The sequence below is a fragment of the Gossypium raimondii genome, chromosome 12 (assembly GCF_025698545.1).
Source record: "Gossypium raimondii isolate GPD5lz chromosome 12, ASM2569854v1, whole genome shotgun sequence".
Taxonomy (NCBI): domain Eukaryota; kingdom Viridiplantae; phylum Streptophyta; class Magnoliopsida; order Malvales; family Malvaceae; genus Gossypium; species Gossypium raimondii.
This window is the reverse complement of record NC_068576.1, coordinates 18867260-18890142: the sequence shown is the minus strand read 5'-3', so window position 1 is coordinate 18890142 and position 22883 is coordinate 18867260. Positions and strand designations below refer to the sequence as shown.

At 31.3% G+C, this 22883-nt stretch overlaps 1 protein-coding gene across 1 annotated transcript; it reads right to left on the bottom strand.

Annotated features, from left to right (window-relative positions):
- Window positions 1–18833: 18833 nt before the first annotated feature.
- On the bottom strand, window positions 18834–20430 carry LOC105763476 (uncharacterized). Its single transcript, XM_012581715.2, has 7 exons — window positions 19983–20430; window positions 19855–19901; window positions 19635–19749; window positions 19508–19552; window positions 19381–19440; window positions 19139–19234; window positions 18834–19060 (listed from the first exon to the last, which is right to left on the bottom strand). Exons 1-7 carry the CDS (start codon window positions 20277–20279, stop codon window positions 18944–18946), a joined length of 777 nt encoding a protein of 258 aa, XP_012437169.1. The 5' UTR covers window positions 20280–20430; the 3' UTR covers window positions 18834–18943.
- Window positions 20431–22883: the final 2453 nt, after the last annotated feature.

The following is a 22883-nucleotide window of genomic DNA, read 5'->3' as shown; positions in this document are numbered from 1 at the left end:
ATATCGGTCAAACTAGTTGTACCGATCAAATCGGTTGACCCGAAAAATTGATAACTAGATCAGTTCAACCACTAGTTTTATTTTAAAAATCTTGCTTTTGAATGAAAAATATGTTTTTTTTCCACTTTTTATGAACAACAGTATATTATTTTAAAGATTTTTTCTTTTGAATTATTCTTGAACCAACAAAAAGTAACTTTTTATATTTTTATTTTCATAAACTTTTTGGGTTAAAATATTTTAAAAGCTCTCACTTCAACGTATTTTTAATACAAGTTATTTATACTTTGTTTACACGTAAATAAAATCATACAATTTAGTTTGTAATTGAATAGGTGGATTTACATAGGTATAAATTAAAAGACATAGTTTATGAATTAAAATTGAAAGAATTATGGTATAAATGAAAATTTTGAATATTTATATTGTATCACATTAAATGCATGACGTTTTGTCACTGTTTTTAAAACTGAACTGCAGTGGTCGATTATATCGATTGAACTGGGAATTTGTTGAGATATCAGTTCAAAAAAAGGATCAAACCAGTTGACTTGTGAACTAATTGAACCGACTGAACTGGTCAAACCTATCAATCAAACTTATTGAACCGAATTTTTTTATTTTTTAATAATTTATTCAATTGAACCGAGAACTAGTGATCTAATTAGTTTACTCACCGGTCCAATTCTAAAAACATTATAAGTAAAATTATTTATTTATTAGGTTTTGAAGGTAATGTAAAAACAAAAAAAACAAAAAAGTATTCATGTCTTCTAATCAATCTTGGATTTTGAAAAATTCAATTTTAGAATGGATTTTAAAATCCAAACCTTAACTCTTATAAAATTAGACTTGTATCTGTCTAAATTCAAATCCAATTTTTGTTTATTATCTAAACAAAGAATTTGGATGTTCAACTCAACTTCAAAGCCACTAGATAACTTTTTAAATATATCTCATAAAAACACTTTTTTTCTAATAATCTCATAACATAGTGGCAAGAGTATTATTTTGTAGGTATAAGAGCTTGGGATCAATTCCCAAATATCAATTTAAATACTTCTAGTATACACAACAAGAATATATAATGTACAGAGAAGAATATTTATATAATACTAGAAATCTTGTCACATGTACACAAATGTGTGCTTAAAATAACATACAATAAATAATAAAAATATGATCTAGAACTAATTAATAGTAACACATGAAATATATACGATATTAAAATAAAAAAGTTAGATTAAATTGTGAGTAAAATGAAACTTAAACACAAAACCACATTATTAAAAGTACTAAATGAATGCAATTGTTTATCATTATTTTATCATCAATCCTCGAGTTGGTGTTGAATTAATTAGTGACACTAACTCAATAAAAATATTATTAATATACACAAATATATAAAAATATATAAAAAATACACTCGTTAAAGTTTCATATGAAAACAAAATATTGTTTTAGTTCAAATGGTAAATGAAAAAGTTTTATATGAATAGTATCCTTAGTTCAATCTCATTATGGACACTTTTTATTAGTTTATAAAAATATAAAAATAAAAATAAAAACATCCACTTTGTAACTGCTCATTTTTTAGTGGTGTCAAAAATAATAGTTTCGGGGCCACAAATTCGACAAGTAGGTGATAATATTTACGAGTCAAATATAGTAATATATTGAATTTTGTTTTAATTATTTTTGCTAAGTGAACAAATAGTTAGGTACAAGTGATTTGTCCCTAAAGTCAAGTGATTTTAGAAAATGAGGTTTCGGGGCTTCATTTTTATAAACCGGATCTGTAAATATTTTTATTAAATATTTACGGAGTTAAAATATTGATATATTAAATTTTGGTCCGAAAATTTTAGTGATTTGATTGTTGATTAAAGAAAAAGGAGTAAATCATAAAAGCTGAAAAACTTGAATTCTGTTGACTGATGGTTGATGAATGAATTAATTAAATTTTTGTTTAAGGTCTTGTATGACAATTAATCCCTAGTGCCGTGTAATGGGACGGTTAAAGTTTTGTTTTAAAAGAAAAGATGTTTTTATAAGTTAAATTAAAATATATGTATATTACTAAAATAAGCCAACCATATAACCCATTTTAGTTTTTCTTCACCCGAAATATCAAAGAACTTAAGAAGCCATATTCGTTTCTTTTTCAAGCTCAATCGGCCTTCCATGAGAGTAATTCTTAAATTTATTTTTAGTAATTTTTATGTTTTTAAAATCATTGTAGTTTAATTTATCTAGCCTAAGGACTAATTTATGATTCTGTCAAAGTTTTGAAAACTTACCATAGACATTCTTTAATCTTTTTAGTTGTTAACGGTTTAGTTTGAAGCTTGATGATGAGTTTGGACTATTTTGTTAAGTGATTTTGTATAGTTTTAAAGTTTAAAGACTAAATTGAATGTAAGTACATTTTGGTAGGGTGTTCTTGAGAAATTTCAGAATTAGAGGGCTGTTTAGAGATGGCTGAACATTTGAAAATTTGGGTTTTTGAGTTAATTATGAAAATAAATTTGTTTCGGTTTTAGGGACTAAATTGAATAATTGTAAAATTTTAAGGCAATTTTGAAAATGTCAATAAAGAAGTCATATGAATTAAATTGGATTTTATAATGTATTTGGGACTAATAATTGAAATAAAAATTACTGTATAAATCAAGAATTGATAGATAATTATGGAAAAGAGAACATTATTGATTAGTCTCTGATATGATCATCTTTGCTGTTTAGCCCTGGTAAGTTTATACAGTTATATTTGGTTATAATTCATTATTAAATGTTGTTAATGATATATATATATGTATATATTTTTTACAACTGCTGAAATGAAATTGGTCTATGTGAGAAATATCGAATTTCTGAAATGATTTCAATGGATCGAGTAAAAGTTTCATATATGAGATTTTTTACTGAATTTCTATTTTGGACCAAGCTCTAGCATGTGTTGCGGACTCAAATATACACGTGACTCAGCTTTAGCCTAGACTGGTAACCTTACATGTATACATATCTCTGGCCAGCCTATTTTTCTGTGTTGTCATTGGTTTAGCCCGAACGGGTAACCTAACACATTTATTCTGTATTTGATTAGCTTATACGAGCATCACCTATTTCTAGACTTATGTATTGAATACTTTTAGAGAGAACCATCGGAAGAATAAAGATTGTTTGATACCCACATGCATTGAAATAAACGAATTATGAATTTTGAACATTTGTATGTTTAAATGTTTACTGACTTGGAATTGTTGAATCATGTTGTGATAAGGTCGATACTTGAAATTGCTATATGTAAATTGATTTATGTAAGGAATGATTATGAAATGGCTATATGGTATCAAGCTTTGAATGAAATGTGTTACATATTATAGATTAAGAGGTGTGATTGAATTGAGATTGTTATTTATGAACATTATATGATATGACATGTTTTAAGTTCTTATATGTATAAAATGAAAAGAATATATGCATTAGCTACATGGAATCAATCATTGAAAGGAGAAATTGGACATGGTATAATAAAATGGAATGTGATTTACTATTTAATATGAGTTAGATGAATTGATTGGTAAATATGATATTTGAATGTTTTTGCTACAGTATGCTCAACTTTCATGTATATATGTGAATTCACTAACTTGTGATATTTGTTGTATGTATAGGAAATGAATGAATTTATAAGCTTGTTAATGAAATTAAGCATGAAATGTACAAAATGATTCAAATTCGGTAAGTTTAATTTTCGTTATATACGAGCTTACTAAGCATTGGTTTCCTTATGTCAGTTGTTTTCTTTCTTTGTAGATCATTGAAAATCTCGATCGGTTGGAAGCTAAAATCGAAGCATACACACTATCTATTCCGAAGTCGATAGAAGTTTTGATCATTTTGAAGTTAGGTTATAAATGGCATGTACTAGGAGTTTAAGTTCACTTATTATTATTGTTATAAGACATGTTGTTTCATTGCTTTGTTATGTGATGATTTGGTTGTGTTTATTTGGCTCTTTTGGGTATGTATTGACCACATATATATATAAGTGGTCACATTCATGCCTTTGCAAGTTTGGTTTTGATTGTGGTTTAATGTTATGAAATGCTTGATAGATACATGTTTTGTGATTTGGGAAATGATATATGTGATTTGAATAGATGTTTGAATTGTGGTACCAATAAGGGTACATTGGTTAGACAATTAGGTTGAATGATTTTGGTATGTTTTTTACATGTTTGAATGTGTTTTGAATAGGTGGAAATAGTTGGAAATTGGTTTAGCTTGACACCTAAGGAATGGGCACTATTTTGTCTTATTATGGAAGTCATTTTAGTTGAAGACGACCTAGGACACGGGCTGTCACACGACCGTGTGTCAGACATAGCCTCCTCTCACGGTCATGTGTCTTATTAATTTTTAGGTGCAGGGTTGTCCACACGGTCACAGAGGGTTACACGGTTTGGCCACACGGCCATGTCCCTGAGCCACAAGGTCAGAGCTCTGTCACATGGTCGTGTGACCCCTGTTTTCATTTTTTTCATATTTTTCTATTTTGTTTCAGATTAATCTTTATTTCTTTCCAAACTGATTTTAAGGTCCTATGGATTCGATTGAATTCTGTTTTCGCATATATGCTATGAATAGTGATTGACTATTGACTTATAATGATTAAATTGGGCTTTGAATTGTTTTGATTTATAATTGAATTGAAATTCTGAGAATGTTGCAAATAAGTCCTAGTTAAATTCTGGATGGTGTTGGAGCTTACATAAGCCTATTTATGATATCAGAAATGACATATTTGTAATCATAAATTGAATTGACTATGTTTGAATGGTTTTTTTTTTTGTTAAATTTGAGTAATTATTGTGCATTTATAAAGTGATCTATGTTTATCTGAGGTAATCAGTGTGAATCAAATGTATTCTATTCTGATTATGACTTTAGCATTTCGTAACTTGGTTTTGACGACCAGACCGAGTTATGGCTATTACACACTCAATCATATAACTTGCTTAGCATATAAAATAATTTTTTGGTAATTCCCTAATTGACTTAGGACTCAGTTGATGGGTGGCACCAACTTAGAAAAAATCTTAATAAAACGCCTACTTAATCATATAATTTACTTGGTATATAAATTAACTTTTTGGTAATTCCCTAATTGAGTTGGGACTCGGTTGATGGGTGGCACCAACTTAGTAAAATACTTAATAAATAATATAAATGTGACACCTTATATCCGACCCAGATAGAGTATCCGAATATAAAATGTCATATTCAAGTGCCGAAACAACCTACTTTTCTATCTATCTCACTTTATTGAAATGGTACTGTAATGATAAAAATATTTTTTTAAAAAAATATTTTGGCAGCATTTCTGCTTGTTTTACGTAAAACCCATTGCAAAAAATAGATTTCACAATACATCCATATTCAAATCATCTCCCAAATCAATTTCCAGCACTTCGATATTGAAACATACCGCAAACTAAGCATATCATATTAAAACTATTTAATTGATTAATAATATTATAATTATAGCAACCAAAAAGTTAATTTTTTATGTCACACATACATAACTATAGCCAAATGACTTCACTAAAAACCAAGTACATGCCAACTTGAAACAAAACAAAATATACAAACTTTCTCAGTTGGATGTTGATGACTCTGAGTACAAGATCTCAAAATACACCTAGCTTGCATATGAACACAAGACCATTTGGTGAGTATTAATTTCAAATAGTATTACTATAACTTACTCAATATTGCATGAAATTTTAATAATTGGACTTAGTTGATTTGTTTCTTCCTTAGACAAATTCAAGTATGTCTCATATTAAAGTTTATCCAATACATTAATATACACATGTATCCCGATAAACCAAATGAAATATTTTAACTAACTAATCTATTTTAACAAACTTATTAACACTTTATGCTGACGATGTATGCAACCTTATTCAATTTTGTCTCATTTTGTCATATCGCAGTACATTCCCAATTTGAATCAAACCATTCTTTCAGTGCCTTATCAATACGTTCCAAACAAAACAAATTGTGCCCAACGCTCATCGGTTAATCTAAAGCAATAATCGTGCCCAGCATTCGTCGGTATGTCCGATGGTTAATGTGCCTAGCGCTCATCAAACTATAGTCAAAGTAATTCTATATCGATACATCCAACGTAAACAGTTCGCGACTGGCTCTCATCGACTCAGCCGAAATAGTAATTGTGAAAGCCACGGTTGAGACGTTTGAAGGAAAATGCACCTAGTGCTCATCGACTTATAGTCGAAAAAATTTTATTTTATTTTATTTACTTGATTCTATAACTCATTAATTATTTTCAACTTTACCCAACAATTACTACTACAACCCATAGTTTAATTTCATTCTCACTTCAGTTTCCATTCTATTGATCTCAACAACAACAACTCTTTCGTTGAATGTCACCTCATATAAAACATGGCATGGTTCGTCTCATGTTCAAGCTAAATGTGCAACTTTATTAAATTATACTATTTCAAATTTTTATACAATTTAACTCTCTATCACAATAATCAATCTCAATATCGTATTTCTAGTCAGCCACTCATGTGTAACTTTGTTCGTTTTGCTAACTTACCTAACAATGAAAATAAAAGGAAAAATAAATAATAAGTTACTTACAGGAAATTTTGAACTATTCATCAATGACTTTAGCTTTTTCCTTCGCTACTAATTAACATAAACAAATAACACCATCAATAATTCACCCAATTCACAATCAATTATTATTTCAAAAAAACTTTATATTTCATTCAATTTAACTTTTAAAATTGAAACAAGCATAACTCTCCATTCTAAACGTAGATATATAATCTCACTTCATTTCCTTATATTTTTATCCTCTATTATCAATTTCTAATAAAATCTCATAACAACTCTACTTGATATCCACTTTATTTTCTCAAGTGAAAAAATATAACATCTAACTTCAAGATCTAGTCTCTTTTCATGTATATACTAAAAATCCATCCAAGTCAACATAAAAAAACATAGAGAAATCATTAATGATAACTTTCTAAAACGTTACCAATTTTATAAATTAATACACAAGTTAGTTAAATTAAAATTCATCGATCTCAAAACATAAGATTTATAAGAAAAGTAATAAGTTGTATTCACTAATTTGTGGGTTAAAGCTTGAAAGCCCTAAACAATGTTTTCCTCTATTTCTTTTCTTTCTTTCGTGCATGGAAGGATGGAAAAGACAATTTTCTCTCTCCTTCCACTTAAATGATCTAAACTTTATATTTTCTTTTATCATAAATAATAAAAGTAATTAAAGAGATAAGTAATTGAATGGAGTGAAGAGCTTATCTATACATTTGATAGAGTATGAAATATATATACATATTACAAATGTGATCCTGACTTATCTAGTAAAGCTTAACAACCTATTTAAATAAGTAACAACCTATTTGAATAAATAACAAAATATTAACAGATTTATCTAAAGTAGAATACTCAGTCAAAGAGGCCTAAGAAATAGTATTGTTAGCTTTGTTACGCCCCTTCAAGTTGGTGGTTGGCTCGACAAGCGACAACTTGGTGAACAATCGATCAAAGGTTTTGCAAGAAAATGGTTTAGTAAGAAAGTCAGCTAGCTGATCAGCAGAGTGAAGATATTGAACTATAATCCGTTTGTTCTCAACTTGGTCACGGACAAAATGAAAATCGATAGGAATATGCTTCATCCGACTATGGAAAACTAGATTTTTGCACAAATAAGTAGCACCGACATTATCTGTATGTATAACTGGTGGTGTCGAGAGAGTATACCGTAGCTCATGTAGCATATTAGTGAGCCAATTAGTCTCGGCAACAGTAGTAGCCACAGCGCGGTATTCAGCCTCTGTGGAGGAACAAGATACAACTCGTTGTTTCTTGGACGACCAGGAGATAGGTGTACTGCCCAAGTAAGTAATGTACCCCGTTGTGGATGTACGATCAACTGGATCACCAGCCCAATCTGGATCGGAGTAGACAAAAAGACGTGGATTGTTCTCTTTGACCATTCGCAATCTATAGTTTGATGTCCGATTGAGGTATCGAAGCAATCGTTTAAGGGCCCTCCAATGTGATGCTCCAGGACAGTGCATAAACTGAGCCAATTTGTTTACAGAAAAGGCTATATCTGGTCGTGTGAAGGCAAGAGATTGAAGTTTACCCACAAGCTTGCGATATCCCGTGCCATCAACTATCGAATCAAAAGAGAAAGTAACAAGCATTGTGTCAGAGCTCATTGGAGTCAAGACGCCCTTAGAGTTCTGCATATTGGCCTCATGCAGTAAATCTGTAACATATTTTTGCTGAGATAAATACAAACCTCCCTGAGATGGGGCTACCTCAATCCCAAGAAAGTAATGTAATGTACCAAGATTCTTGATTGACAAACGTTGTGCCAATCCAGAAATGAATTTGTCAACAATTGTAGTGCCATAGCCCGTTACAATGATGTCATCAACATAGATTAACAGATATACCGTGCAACCAGATTGTTGAAAATAAAGAGAGACGTATCTGACCTTGAACGCTGAAATCCAACACTAACTAGATAACGAGTGAGTTCCGTGTACCACGTCCGTGGTGCCTGTTTCAATCCATAAATTGCTTTCTTTAATTTGCAGACATAAGATGGATTCGAGGAATGCACGAAACCAGGAGGTTGTCTCATGTATACTTCTTCATCAAGAGTACTTTGTAAGAAAGCATTGTTAACATCAAGCTGACGAATCGGCCATGATTTTTGAGTGGCAATGGTGAGCACAAGCCGCACGGTAGCCGGTTTGACTACAAGGCTGAATGTTGCTTTATAGTCTAGGCCTTCTCGTTGGGTGAAGCCCTTTGCAACCAAACGCGCTTTGTTCCTGTCAATCATACCATTGGGCTTATATTTAATCCGAAATAACCATTTACAACCAACCACATTCCGAGAGAGATCATATGGAACCAATTCTTATGTCTGATTTTTAATTAATGCGTCTTGCTCGGCTAGTATTGCTTTGTGCCAATGGGGTTGTTTCAAGGCTTGTTTGTAATTTGTAGGCAAGATGTGTTCGGTTTTGGTAGTGGTACAAGCTGCGAACAGTTTTGGCTTTGTTATATTATTTTTGGATCTAGTCATCATGGGATGCATGTTGGTGGTGGGTTGCGTGTTGGCTGTGGGTTCAGGTTGGCTTACATTGTTTGCGGGATCAGCCGAGGGTTTAGGTGTGCAATTTGGTTTGGTGGTGTTAGGCATTGGGATGGGACTGTTTGCTGGTTGATTGCGAGGCATTGGGAGAGGTATAGGACATGTACTGGTTTCAGCTGGAGTGCGAGGCGATGGGAGAAAAGTGGGGCAGGTGGTGGTTTCGGTTGAATTGGGTTCAACGTCGGGCATAGGGGCAGCAGGAGATACAAGAGTACCTGAGCACGGACGTGACCCTTGATGTTGGTCGATGGAGATGGGAGACAGTAGCTGGAAACAATCACCTGCATGCACACTAAAATCTGTATTTTGATTGAGATTATTAGCCTCTTGTTGTTGATCAATTGATTCCCAAGATGCAAGTTTGAAATTCAATTTGAAACGGTCACACATAGTTTAAAATAGAAAATCATTTTCATAAAACACAACATCTCGGGAGAGATAAATTTTAGAGGACACCGGATCAAAACATTGGTGACTATAGTACTTGGATGAAAAACCAAGATATACACACGGATTGGATTTTGTGACTAGTTTATGTTTCGCATAGGGTCGGAGTCATGGGTAACACAAGCAGCCAAAATTTTGAGGTTGTCTAGTTTTGGTTTAACCTTGAATAGCATTTCATGAGGAGTTTTATTTTCTAGTGTTGCTGTCAGCATTTTATTGATAAGAAAAACAGCATGTTGACAAGCAAAGGTCCAAAATGTATTAGGTAGACAGGCTTGGTGCATTAGGGTCTTTGCGGTTTCAATGACATGTCAGTGGCATCTTTCAACAAGGGCTACTCGTTGTGGTGTGTACGAAGGGAAAATTAGATGTTGAATGCCATGAGTGTGTACATACGGTATTAGCCCAAGATACTCTTTACCACCGTCAGTATATAAGGAATAAATTTTGGTGTCAAATTGTCGTTCTAAAAGAGGATGAAGTGTTTTAAAAATGTTTTGAACTTCATCTTTTGTTTTTAAAGTGTATAACCACATGTAGCGGGAGTATTGATAAACAAAAAGAACATAATATCGCTTTTGATCAATTGAGATGACTGGGGAAGGACCCCATAAATCACTAAAAAGTGTTTGAAGCGGTTTGGTGCTGGGCAATGTATTTTCAGAAAATGGCAACTTGTGCATTTTATTCGAAGCACATGAATTACAAACGGATGAAATTTTTGAAGTAGAAAACGGAATTGAAAACTTATTTAAAATTTGAAGTAAAGTTCGACGATTGGGATGTCCCAACCGTCAATTCTACAGGTCGAAATTTTGTACCGCCACATTGCATTTAGGAGTGGGCAGACACAGATTGTTTCACGACCACTCGTACAAACCATCTCTATTCGATCCTTGCATTAGAGGCACTCCCGTACTCAGATCCTTCACAACAAAAGAGAAAGGAAAGAATTCAATTGATGTATTGTTATCAAGGCAAAATTGTGAGACAAAGATAAGATTATAGGCAATATTAGGAGAGCATAGGGTATTGGATAGTTGAAATTGTTGATTTGAAGTATCTAAGTAAGTGTTACCAGTATGGGAGATTGGAATGGTATTACCATTGCCAATGGTGATCTTAGTCGGTCCGTGGTTTGAAGGGCAAGCCAGGCTTTGTGGGCTGTTGGGGCATTGGCCACGGTTGAGGCAAGTGTTGGTTTAACCGAGGCTAAGAGAGCATTTTTGTAATGGCCCAAATTTAAGATTATCGAAACAGTGGTTTCGGGACCACAAATCCGATCAGGAAAATTTTATTTTTCTTATATTTTTATGGTCTATGATTTCACAAAATGATTTCATGAAAATTTTGTTTGAAAATTTTGACGTTTGGGCACTCAATTTAGTCAAAAGGACTAAATTGTAAAAGGTGCAAAAGTTGAGTTCTACATGTTAGAGGTGTCCAATTGTTATGAAACTTTAAATTGGAGGTCTTTAAATGGTAATTAGACCATTGGTTAAGTTGTTAGACAAAAATAGACATGAGATAAGTGAAATAGGAAAATTTTAAGTTAGGGGCAATTTGGTAATCTAGTAATTAAAATGAATTAAAAGGGAAAAAGATGACAAATTATGCTCATCTTCTTCATTTTGACGAAATCAGCAAGGGGGTAAGCCATATTTAGGGTTTTCAAGCTTCCAAGCTCCATAGTAAGTGATCCCAAGCCCCGTTTTTAATGTTCTTTACGTTTTTGGAGTCCCGGTAGCTTAATTTAGCTTATTCTAGCAATAATTTAACCTAGGGTTTATATTTGGAAAAATACCCATAGGTGAAAAGTGTTTATTTTGATGTTTTATGGTAGAATATGAAGCTAGAAATTATGTTAAACAACTTTTGTTAGTTGATTTTAAGCAAAAAAGAGTAAGTTGACATAATTGGTAAAAATCTCTAATGTACATAAGTAAGTGTTAGAGTGAGAATTTGATGTTGTCATAGAAGATAAAAATGTTCAGCATGTCATAAAACATAAGAATATGAGATGAAGTTTAATTTTCGAGTCTTGGGGCAAAAATGTAATTATGCAAAAGTTTAGGGGTAAAATCGTAATTTTGAAAAAGTTAGAGTCGAGGGCTATTTTGACGAATGTGAGTATTAAATAAGTTAAATTTTCTATTTTAGATCAAGAAGAATGAAACTCGAGGTTAGACAAAGAAGAATGAAACTCGAGGTTAGACAAAGGAAAGAATAAAGTTGAAGACTAAGTTGGTGAATTGGACTATATTCGGTACCGAGGTAAGTTTACGGTAAATAAATACAATATTTCAATAATTATTATTAATATTTTTATTTTCCAGCAATTATGCATTTATTTTATGAATTTATTTAATGTTGATCCAAGCATGAAATGATAGAGAATTAAAATTAAAAAGTCCCGTTGATACATAAGGATGGTACTGAATACGAATGTCATGACATTTGGGTAAAGAGGTCCCATGTAAGACCATGTCTAGGACATGGCATTGGCACCAAGATGAGAGGTCCCATGTAAGACCATGTGCGGGACATGGCGTTAACACGAGATGAGAGGTCCCATGTAAGACCATGTCAGGACATGGCATTGGCACCGAGATGAGAGGTCCCAGTAAGACCATGTCTGGGACATGGCATGGGCACCGACATGAGTACATCCCATGTAAGACCATGTCTGGGACATGGCTTTGGCATGTCATTATCAGAAGAGACCCGAGTATCCTTATTGTTCCAATGTAGCTCAACGGGCTAAATAACGAATCATGTTCAGGAAAGTTCAGCTAAAAACATAAATGGCAAGTTCAGGGAAGTTATAAGAGTTAAGAACTTATTATATTATCAATTGATATTCAACGATACAGCAAGAGAGAAGTAAGTTATGCACACAAGTATACTAAGTAAACAAGCAAGAGAACTAGAATGAGATTAACTAAAGAGTAAACTAGAGATATAGACACTTGAGTTTAATTATCTGAGTTAAATATTGTTATTTATTTGCTAGTAAACTTACTAAGCTTTACGCTTACGTCTTTTATTTCTCTTTCTCTTATAGTATTGCAAGGTTACTTCAAGGATCCTAAAGAAGTTGGAGATCGTCCACACTATCAACCACAGCAACTCGGTATTTTTATGTTGAACCATGTTGAGTATGGCATGTATAGGGATTTAGTTATTTTAAATGTTTGTATTTATGATCTTGCTAAAGAACGATGTGTAAGTATTTGATGATGAATGGTTGCTAAAATGGTTAAGTATTGAAGTGTTTGTTGTTATAAGAGTCTAAGTGATAAACTATGCATGGAAATCATAAAAGGGTAAAATTTTGCAAAGAAACAGAATTCAGGCAGCAACAGTGATGTGACTTTGAAAAATCACCTAGGATAGTATAAAATGAATTAAAGAGTGAATGATAAATGGATTTAAATCTTGTTGAGTCTATTTTCACATAAAAATAACGGTGTAGCAAAAGGAATTTTATATTTTAAGATATGTGAATTTTGGTGAGACAGGGTCAGAACAGTTCTTGGTGACCCCTGTTTTGAGTTTAGAAAATCATTAAAAATTGTACAAAAATAGTTATGAGTTTTAGTTTATATGTATATATTCCTTGTTGAGTCTATTTTCTGTAGAAGTAAGCGGTAGCACTATATGAAAATCCTACAATGAGAAATTTATTTTTAGTGATAAGAGGTCAGGGCAGTTGATTGATGAAACAGGGGAGAATTTAACTAATAAACTGTACTAATTGGCTAAACCAAAAATTCTAAAAATTTTATGGTAGGAGGATATATGAGTCTAGTTTCATGGAAAATTTACGGAGTTAAATTTTGAGTTCCGTAGCTCAAGTTATAATTAATTTAGTAACTGCTGCGCAATTGGACAGATTGCTGTAAATAGTGAAATTAATTTTTAAAACAAGTTTTTATGCTTCGAGTTAGTAAGATAAGATAAGTAATGCCTCGTGCTCGACTCCAGTAACGGTCTCGGGTAAGGGGTGTTACAATTTTAAACAAGATGGTCTTGTTGAAACAATTTTTGATACGCTGGATTGATGGCATTGTGGTTGTCGGTTGTGATCGTTGGTGGTGGGGCGGATAAAGAGGCATCAAGGTGGCCAAAGATGTTGTGGCCGTGCATCAACATGGAGACTTGAGCTTTCCATGTGGAGTAATTTTGGCTACCGATTAATTTGATCGGCAGCTGGGACGCAGGATTGAATTGGATAACTGTATTGGCTGAGGTAGTAGTGTTGTCGGAGTTAACAACCGTGACTGCCATTGTTTCAGAGTAGGAGAGAGCGGGAAAGAAGAAAGGGAAAAAAAATTTAACTCGTGTGAGTTTGAGAGGCTCTGATTACCATAAAGAGATAAGTAATTGAATGGAGTGAAGAGCTTATCTATACATTTGATAGAGTATGGAATATATATATGTTGGATAGCCGGCACCCCTACGGCGCAGCGAAAAAATTAAAATCGGCGACCCTAACCATGGATCCATGTGTGAGGAACGAATCGGGGTGATCAAGGTTACGAATTTACCTAATGTTTATTCAGAGTAGACAGCAACACCTCAACAACAAGTAGTCTGATCTGCTGTCAAACCAAAACCGCAATCTATCGTGATCCCGGTCTCTACGTAATCCACCCAGTTGACTACGAACGGAAGGAATCCCCAAAACAATTTTGAGAGTTATTTTTCTTATGCGACTCTGGACTCAAACAAAGAAAACGTGATTATTTATATCCTTTTGTTTTAGGGTTTTAAGAATTAAATAAATATGATAATATTTTAAACCGAAAATTATAATTACATTAATTATAATATAAGTTCGGTAAACCATATATTTATTTGAATTCTTATGCTAACCAAATTTATGTCCTCACTATACGCATACAACAACCTTGTACATAATGTGTTGAAATTTGATTACCGAATTAAATTAATTCTATAATTAATTTAATTCAAGCGACCCCAAAACAATACCAACTATGGTATATTCCGTTCATTTCAACTATAGGTGTGACCACAGAGGTTCTTGTAACGTTAGCGGTAACACTAGAACGATTCTAATGCTACGAACAATGAGTGGCATCTAGCAATGCATCATTGCTACCTAAGTCACAAGAGATCATGATTCGACATAACCTTTTTATGATTAACCTTTTATGCAATAATCCTTAAGTCCTTTATCTCTGGATTGGACACAAGTCATGGAATAGTCACACTTGCATTTTCCATTCCATGTTCCTTGATCTCTTAAGTAGACTACGATATACAAATAAGTATGACATCTAATATCAACTTATTTGAGCATGGCCATGCATTTCTAGTCTTACTTAATCAAGTGGCCTAAGATATTACTCCCATTATGTAGGAGGGACTTATCCTATATCGACCAACCATATCCCTCTACATAGATTGTGGTATATCCAATATCAGTCTTTATAGAACAACCGATTCACGATTATACGTTTGATCGTATCAAAATATACAACTCACGATGTTGGGATTATGATGATCTCAAGTCTGAGGATCATATAAATATTAATCATTATGAGTAATGTCGTGACAATTACATAATAATCCAAGAAACATACTCATAACGGGTCAGTCCAATATGTTGTTCTCTAACACACATATTCATGTAATGATTCTGACATTCCATATCAATGACAACTCTTTATCATCAATCAACTACACGTTAGTCTTAATGCATTATCGTTGTCCTATCCAACAATAATACTTGACTAAGGAACTTTTAAGAATAATCATATTATTCTCGTGACATTATTATAAAACAGTTTATTTATATACACGTAAAAGAAACTGAAATAATAATGGTAACGCATATATTAATAAACATGATAAATCAAGTATGTTATTACAACCATCTCATGATTGATCTTTGGGCATACTCTAACAATATACATATTACAAATGTTATCCCGACTTATCTAGTAAAGCTTAACAACCTATTTAAATAAGTAACAACCTATTTGAATAAATAACAAAATATTAACATATTGTTAGCTTTGTTAGTAATATAAGAGCCACATTTTTTAGCCATATATTTGGCATGTTTTGCTTCCTTTTAAACTTTTGGGCTATTAGCAATTTTAGTCCCTTTAACTATTTTCAAATTAAAATTTATAACGATTTAATTTTATAATTTAATCATTGGACTAGATTAAATGCTCAAATCAACTAAATTACTTATCCTTGATTCAATTTCATTTATAAAATAACTCTGTAAATATTTTTATTAATTATTTACAGACTTGGTTCATTAAAACAAAACCTGAAACTGTACTTTCCGATACCACTGTACAGAGTTGTTACAATAGATGCATACACAATAGTTATACAATATCTAGAGAGAGATATACACACACGATTCCAAGGCGCTCGCTAGGAGACTTGGACTGACCCTATAATTTCTTACAACTTTTTTTTGAAAGATATTATTAATACTAGAAATTCTATCACACATATGCATGTGGAATACACATATTTAGAACATATGTGTGATTAAAAGTAACATACAATAAACAATGAATTATATGGTTTGAAACTAATTAATTATAACACATGAAATGTGTATGATATTGAAATAAAAATTAAATTAAATTGTAAGTAAAACGAAATTACGATTGATAGAAGTAATAAAATGTGCATATTAAAATAAAATGTATAAAAGAATTAAAATGAAGCTTTGGTTAAGTGATAAATTTAAAATTGTACTAATCTAGTTAACATAGGTTCAAATATAATTTTATGCATGTTTTTTAATAAAAAGATTAAAATACCCTCAAATAATATAACTTAATTTAATTACAAAAGATATTTCTATAATTTGTCTAACTAAATTGGTGTTCGGTTGACTCATGACACCAACTCATTCAAGTGCTTTAATAATAGTATAGATTATAGTACTATAAAAATATTAATATAAAATTATGCTTTCTTCCCAAAATTTATTATTTTATTTTTAATTCATAATTTGGTATACTAAATTTCACTCCCATTAAGCATTGCTATTTTGAGGTGAAAAAGTGATTTTCAATCTCAAAAGTAAAGCACGGTGGAAAGCTACTTTTTACCCAAATCAAAAAATTGGGATTTTGATCCTTTTGACTTTTGGGTATTGAAGGAAATTTTATTAAAATTTAAAATGTGTTTAAAAATATGGACTAATTTCTATTTTGTGTATCATTATATTAAATTATTTAAATATTATTAATTATTATATTTAAAATTTTAAAATATTTTATGTATCATTATATTTATAAATAATTTATTAATTATTCAAATGTATTTAAAATGTTATGTATGACAATATTAAATTATTTAAATATTAACTAAAATAATTTATTTTTAATTTTCAACGTCATGTATAAAATAGATATTTTAACTTTCTGCTTCAAATTCTAACAACAATGTCAACAAGCCACACATTTCTACGACACTTTCCCATAGCACTTTCCAAAAACACTTATTCAAAAACATTTCTCGATAACAACAACGCCAACATTATCCATTAGTAGAGGTGATAATGGGCCGGGCTAGACCCAAGTAAAAATTTAGATCCGTTTGCTAGGCATGGACCCGGCCTGGCCTAAAAAATGGGCCCAAACCTGGCCCGGATAAAATACTAAAACCCGATCTCGACCCGGCCTGTTCATATTAATTTTTTATATTATATTATTTTTTATATAATTTTTAAATATATATAATACAGCAAAAATACTAAAAACATTAAAATAAATATTTCCGAACAAATTAAAAATAAATTTTAAAAAATATATACTTAAATAATACTAAGATAGATGCAACTTAATAAGAAAATGTCTCTAAAATAAAAACAAAATTAACAATAAAATAAATGTTATACAATATCCAAACAATAACAATAAAATAGTAGCAATATAATAGTGAAATGGTAGCAAAATAGGGAGAAAATAATAAGAAAATGTCATTAAATAATAAAAAATAATAGATTTTTTTGTCATTTAGTGAATTCAGGCCGAGCTCAGGCCAAAAATGTCTTATCGGAGGCCCGACTCGTTTTTAAAATGAGTGTTATTTTTTTGCCCAAACCCTCCACTTTTTGAGCGAGCCTTCGGGTTGGGTCGGTTGGCCTGGCCATGAGCAGGTCTAACCCTGAGTAACCCATATCATTTATTTTATTCATTTTCATTATATGTTCAAAGGATAAAGGAAATAAAATTTTTTAAATGATTAAGGTATCTAGTATTGTCACAATTGGATCATGCCGGTCAATTGAATCAATTGAATTAAGAACTGGTGGTCTAATCAATTTAATGGGTAATATATAATTAGAAATAAAGCAAACCACTGTGAAATGGTAAAAATCGATTATAATTTTTAAAATTTTATTTGATTATTGTTAAATTGATGATTTGATGAATTCAACCACTAACATAATTCTTAAAGGTATCTTATATAAACTCAACATGTGACACTTTTTAATGTATTTTTTAATTTTTCTTTTGTATTATGTAATAAATTTATGTCTATTTTAATTATTTTAGTTAGACTAAAGTTTTTCAACATTAAAATTATAATTCATATTAAAATTTTATATTTGCAAGGTATTTAAAAATTAATTTATATAGCTTTTGCAATATAATATTATATCTAATATTTTCAATATTGTTGGATAATCCAAATTTAAATAGCAAAAAGAAATCATCTTGTTCAAAATTTAATATACCTTGTAAGGTCCTTGAAATATTGTTCTTAATATTAAAAAAGAATATTTTTATATTAAAATATATTTTCTAAAATTAAATAAAATAAACTTTATAAGTTTTTTTCCTAACAATTTATTTACTTTAAATTTTATATATACCCTTTAATCCCCTATTTATACTTTTGATTTCCTCCATGTGAATAGGAAATGATCTTTATACACTATTATATTTTTAAATTAGTTTTATACACTTTCTTAAATTTTTTGTATAATTAATAATTTAACAATAAATAAGTTGAATTTATCAATATAATTGTAATATCATGTCTATACATTATCAAATCAATCTAATATATTTATTATATCAGTCTATAATAAGTAGATAAAAATTACCAACGATGATAATGATTGGATTAAGGATTTTAAATTAAAAGAGTAGGAGGGTTAAATTTTAAAATTTTAAAATACAGGGACTAAATCTCAAATTCTATACAAATAGATGTATTTTAACTTTATCATTATGCTGGAACTTTGCAACATATATCAAACACTTGATCTAAAGGTGCATGGTCACCTGTTCCTTCATCTTTATGAGCATATAACAGTTGTTTACCTTTGAACACAAACATCCCTCCCTGATAGTACCAAAGAGGAAAACTTATATTATAACATTGAATTTAGGCTTATACAAGCTAAAATGAAATTAGGCTTACCTGTTGCAGTACACTACTTGTTTCGTCAGGGGTGGCCTCAATTGTATAGTTTTTTACAGCTTCTTGCAGGGACTCAAATCTTGAAAACACTTTAGTCTGCACGACATAGACAGTGTATGATTGACAAGCATGTGTTTGATTTATTTTTATACTCCATCAATGTAATAGATGTTTGTGTCCAAAATTACTGAAATCTGAAAAATCGAGAACAAAATACTGCAGAGAATGGAAAAGAGATGTACACTTGCTGGGTTGAAAAATGTACGACCAAAGCCATAATATAGGCCCAAAATATCATATGCCTGAGAAGGAGAATGTTAAAAAACCAAGTAAAGGGAAAATATGGATCCATTAACACTGTGATATTACCTCCCGGTTTGGATCAGCGTAAAGGCAATCCATTGGAAATGGTAGCTGAATCAATTTCAGTGAGCCAACTTATGAAATTTGTTAACAACAATAATTATAATAATAATAAATTTGGTATCAATGGTACCCGTTCTGCAAGCAAACGTGCTTTGTTAGGTGTACCAACGCCGATTGCAATCAGTTTAACTCCAGCCGATTCAAATCTTGCTCTTGCTTCTTTCAATCCTAAAGCAAGTTCCCAGCTAATAATGAATCAAAGAACATAACTTGTTTAGCAATGAATCATATAAATTTACACACACAATAAATAAATAAATAAATAAATAAACTCCCAGTGAAGTGAGTACCAACAAGGGCATCCGAAATGGCGTAGAAGTGCAACAACTGCAATTCCCTGTTGGGGGTGAAGAGAAGAAATTAGTAAAAGGCTAAGATCGGAGCAAGTTTTTAGCAATAAGAAAGGAGTAAAATTTACTTGGTTTTGGTCCCAAAGGTCTTTGAGAAAGACAGGCTGATCAGCAGCAGTGAAAATGGTAACATCCCCAAGGACGTCACCTATATCTGCACTGAATTCAGAGGCAGAGGCTTTTCCCACGACCCCAGAGTTGTTGGTGCCATTATTGCTTGTGAAAAGCTTGGCTGGTTTTAATTTTATAGGAGAAGAAATGGGAAATTTCAATGAAGGAGTTTGAGATCCAAATTTAAGAGAATTGAGTGAAGAAAAACATAGAGGTCGCACCGATTGCAGGTTTTGTGAAGGTAAGGTGGTCATTGTAGGGATACAGAGGGTGGGAAACTGAAGACTTTCCAAGAAACAAAAAATGGTCGATTTGTTTTGACCCCAATTTTATTTGATGAAATTTGTGGAGGGAGGAATTTCTTGTTGCTGGAATGGTGGTTGGGAGATCATTAACGTTTCTATTGTGTGGGCTGCTTATTTGGATTAGGTTTTCAATTGGGTGGGATCTAGCCAACTAAATCACTTCTTTTTTTCAAGTCCAATATTATTTCCTTTCTAAGAGTTTTTACCAACTATCTTCATCTTTTCGTGGCAGTATTGCCATTAGACTGCTCAATGATTCCTTAATTAGATAACTGATGAGCCATTGACTGCCACCCAACTTAAACTTCCTTCTAAGTTTTAAATTGGTACCTAAATTAAATACTTGAATTTAGTTTTTTTAATTTAAATTGGTACCTAAATTGGCTTATTTTTTTGTCCAAATTAATATTTACAATGAATGGCTTATTTGACCCAATTTGAATTATGAAGCCAAGTTCAAGTACCTAATTGGATAAAAAAACCCTTAAATATCAATTTGAACCTTAAAACTTTATCATGGTTCCACCAATTGATATGTTTCCACAAATAAATTGAAATTCAATTTCTTGCATTGTATCTTCAATTTTTGGAAACCTATTCCATGAATGCACAAAATCTTTCAAATTACATCTGATTCAGCCTAGATATTTTTCCATTTTCATCCCCGAGCATTTTAAATTTCCCATTTCTCAAATCATCCAATGACATGAATTAATTGATAGAGCTAAAACAAATTTGGTCTATTTTCATATACTATACGAAAAAATTATACTCAAATTTGAATTTATATTTACAATAAACAGAATTGATAAATGAAATTTAGCCGCGTAGACATTTGTATAGAATAAATCTCTACCATTACATATTCCAATCTCGATTTCAACATATCTAACCTATAAATCAAATAGCCATTGGGCCTTGAAGAGTATTGCTAGGCTTCCATCCTGGTTGTGTCCATGTAACCACTTCTAATCAAATTGGTGCCCTCTAACGAAGCCGAAACTGGGCCGATTGAAAGCAACGCATGTCCATAAAAGGGTGAATATCATCTTCAGTACCTTGGGGCCCTCAAATTGGTGGCAGATCATGAAGCAATCTTTAGCTAAAAACCCAAACCTTGCTAGGTAAAATTAATCTCCGAAGGGTTATTCGGCGTTCTGATACACAACTTGTCTCTCTCTTAGCTATGTAGTCCCTCCTCAATCTCAACCTCTTTAGCATATGCACTAATCTGTAAGCGGATTTTACTACGAAAATATTGTAGTATGAAAAGGTTCGCATTTTGTCCGACTGAAGTTGGGATTGAATTTGAATTTTATATTTATCTTTAGATTTTTGTTTAATAGTTTATTAATTTATCATATTTATAGCTTTTTTTATTAATTAAAAAAGAAAATAGAATGTTAAAACTTGATTTCTTGTTTTTATATATACTAGTTTTAATTTCAGGGCTACACATGTAATATTATTAAATTATAATGTAGTAATACAATTCAATAACTTTTAAAATATAATTAAAATAATTTTCATATTGTACCAATATGAAATTATAAATTTAAATTCAAAATATAAATGAAAGATAGCATAAATTTTGAATCTTAACATCAGTGAAAATAAAAGTAAAATAAATAATATTTTTCTATTTTAATATATTGATATGTAATTGTACGTGAATTATTTAAAATGTGAATATTACAATATTTTATTAAAATTTATGTATTTACCCTTGTGTATTAGCTTAAATTTCGTTTTCAATCAGGTATTGAAAATGTTAAAATATCAAATAAGTCCTCCGAAAATAATTAAAAAAATCAATTAAGCTCCTCGTCAAAAAGTGCACCCAATTGAGCTATTTGAGTTTATTTTTCCGCCGAAACTCTTGACGGATCGTTAAGTATTGACGCGATATTGATACCTATAAAGAGTATCAATACTTATTTGTCAAAGAACAGTACTTTTTAAAGGTATCAATAAAAAGGTATTGTTTTCAAAATTCCAAATTGGCAAAACGCTAAAACGATATCAATAAGTATCGATACCCTGTAATGGCCCATTTTGCCCGGGCCTACACAAACTAAAACAAATAAATAAAAAAACAACAAATAAAATAAAAGTTCAGTCCAAATGTCCAATTACATTACTCAGCCTAAAACAAATAAATCCATTACATTAGCCCAACTACCCACTAAACCCAATTAACCTAGCCCAGCTAATATGCAGAAACAGAAAACCCTAACTTAGCAAGCTCGCGCGCCGCTCCTCCCTCGCATAGCAGCCCTGCGCACCACCCTCCGCGCACAACAACAAACAACAAACAACAACAAAAGATAAGCAACTAGATGACAGCAAATAAAATAGCAGAATAGATTTTTTTATATATTTTTTTCATTTTTCATTTTTCTGTTATTTCGGCTATATAAATCCAAATACAACTCTGTAAAAGGGGGATACTGATTCAGAAAAATCAATAGAAAGGAACGAATATCAGTTTTCTTTTAGGTGATTCTCCAATTTCCTTTTTTTTCCTTTGATTTATTTTTTTATTTTGCGAAT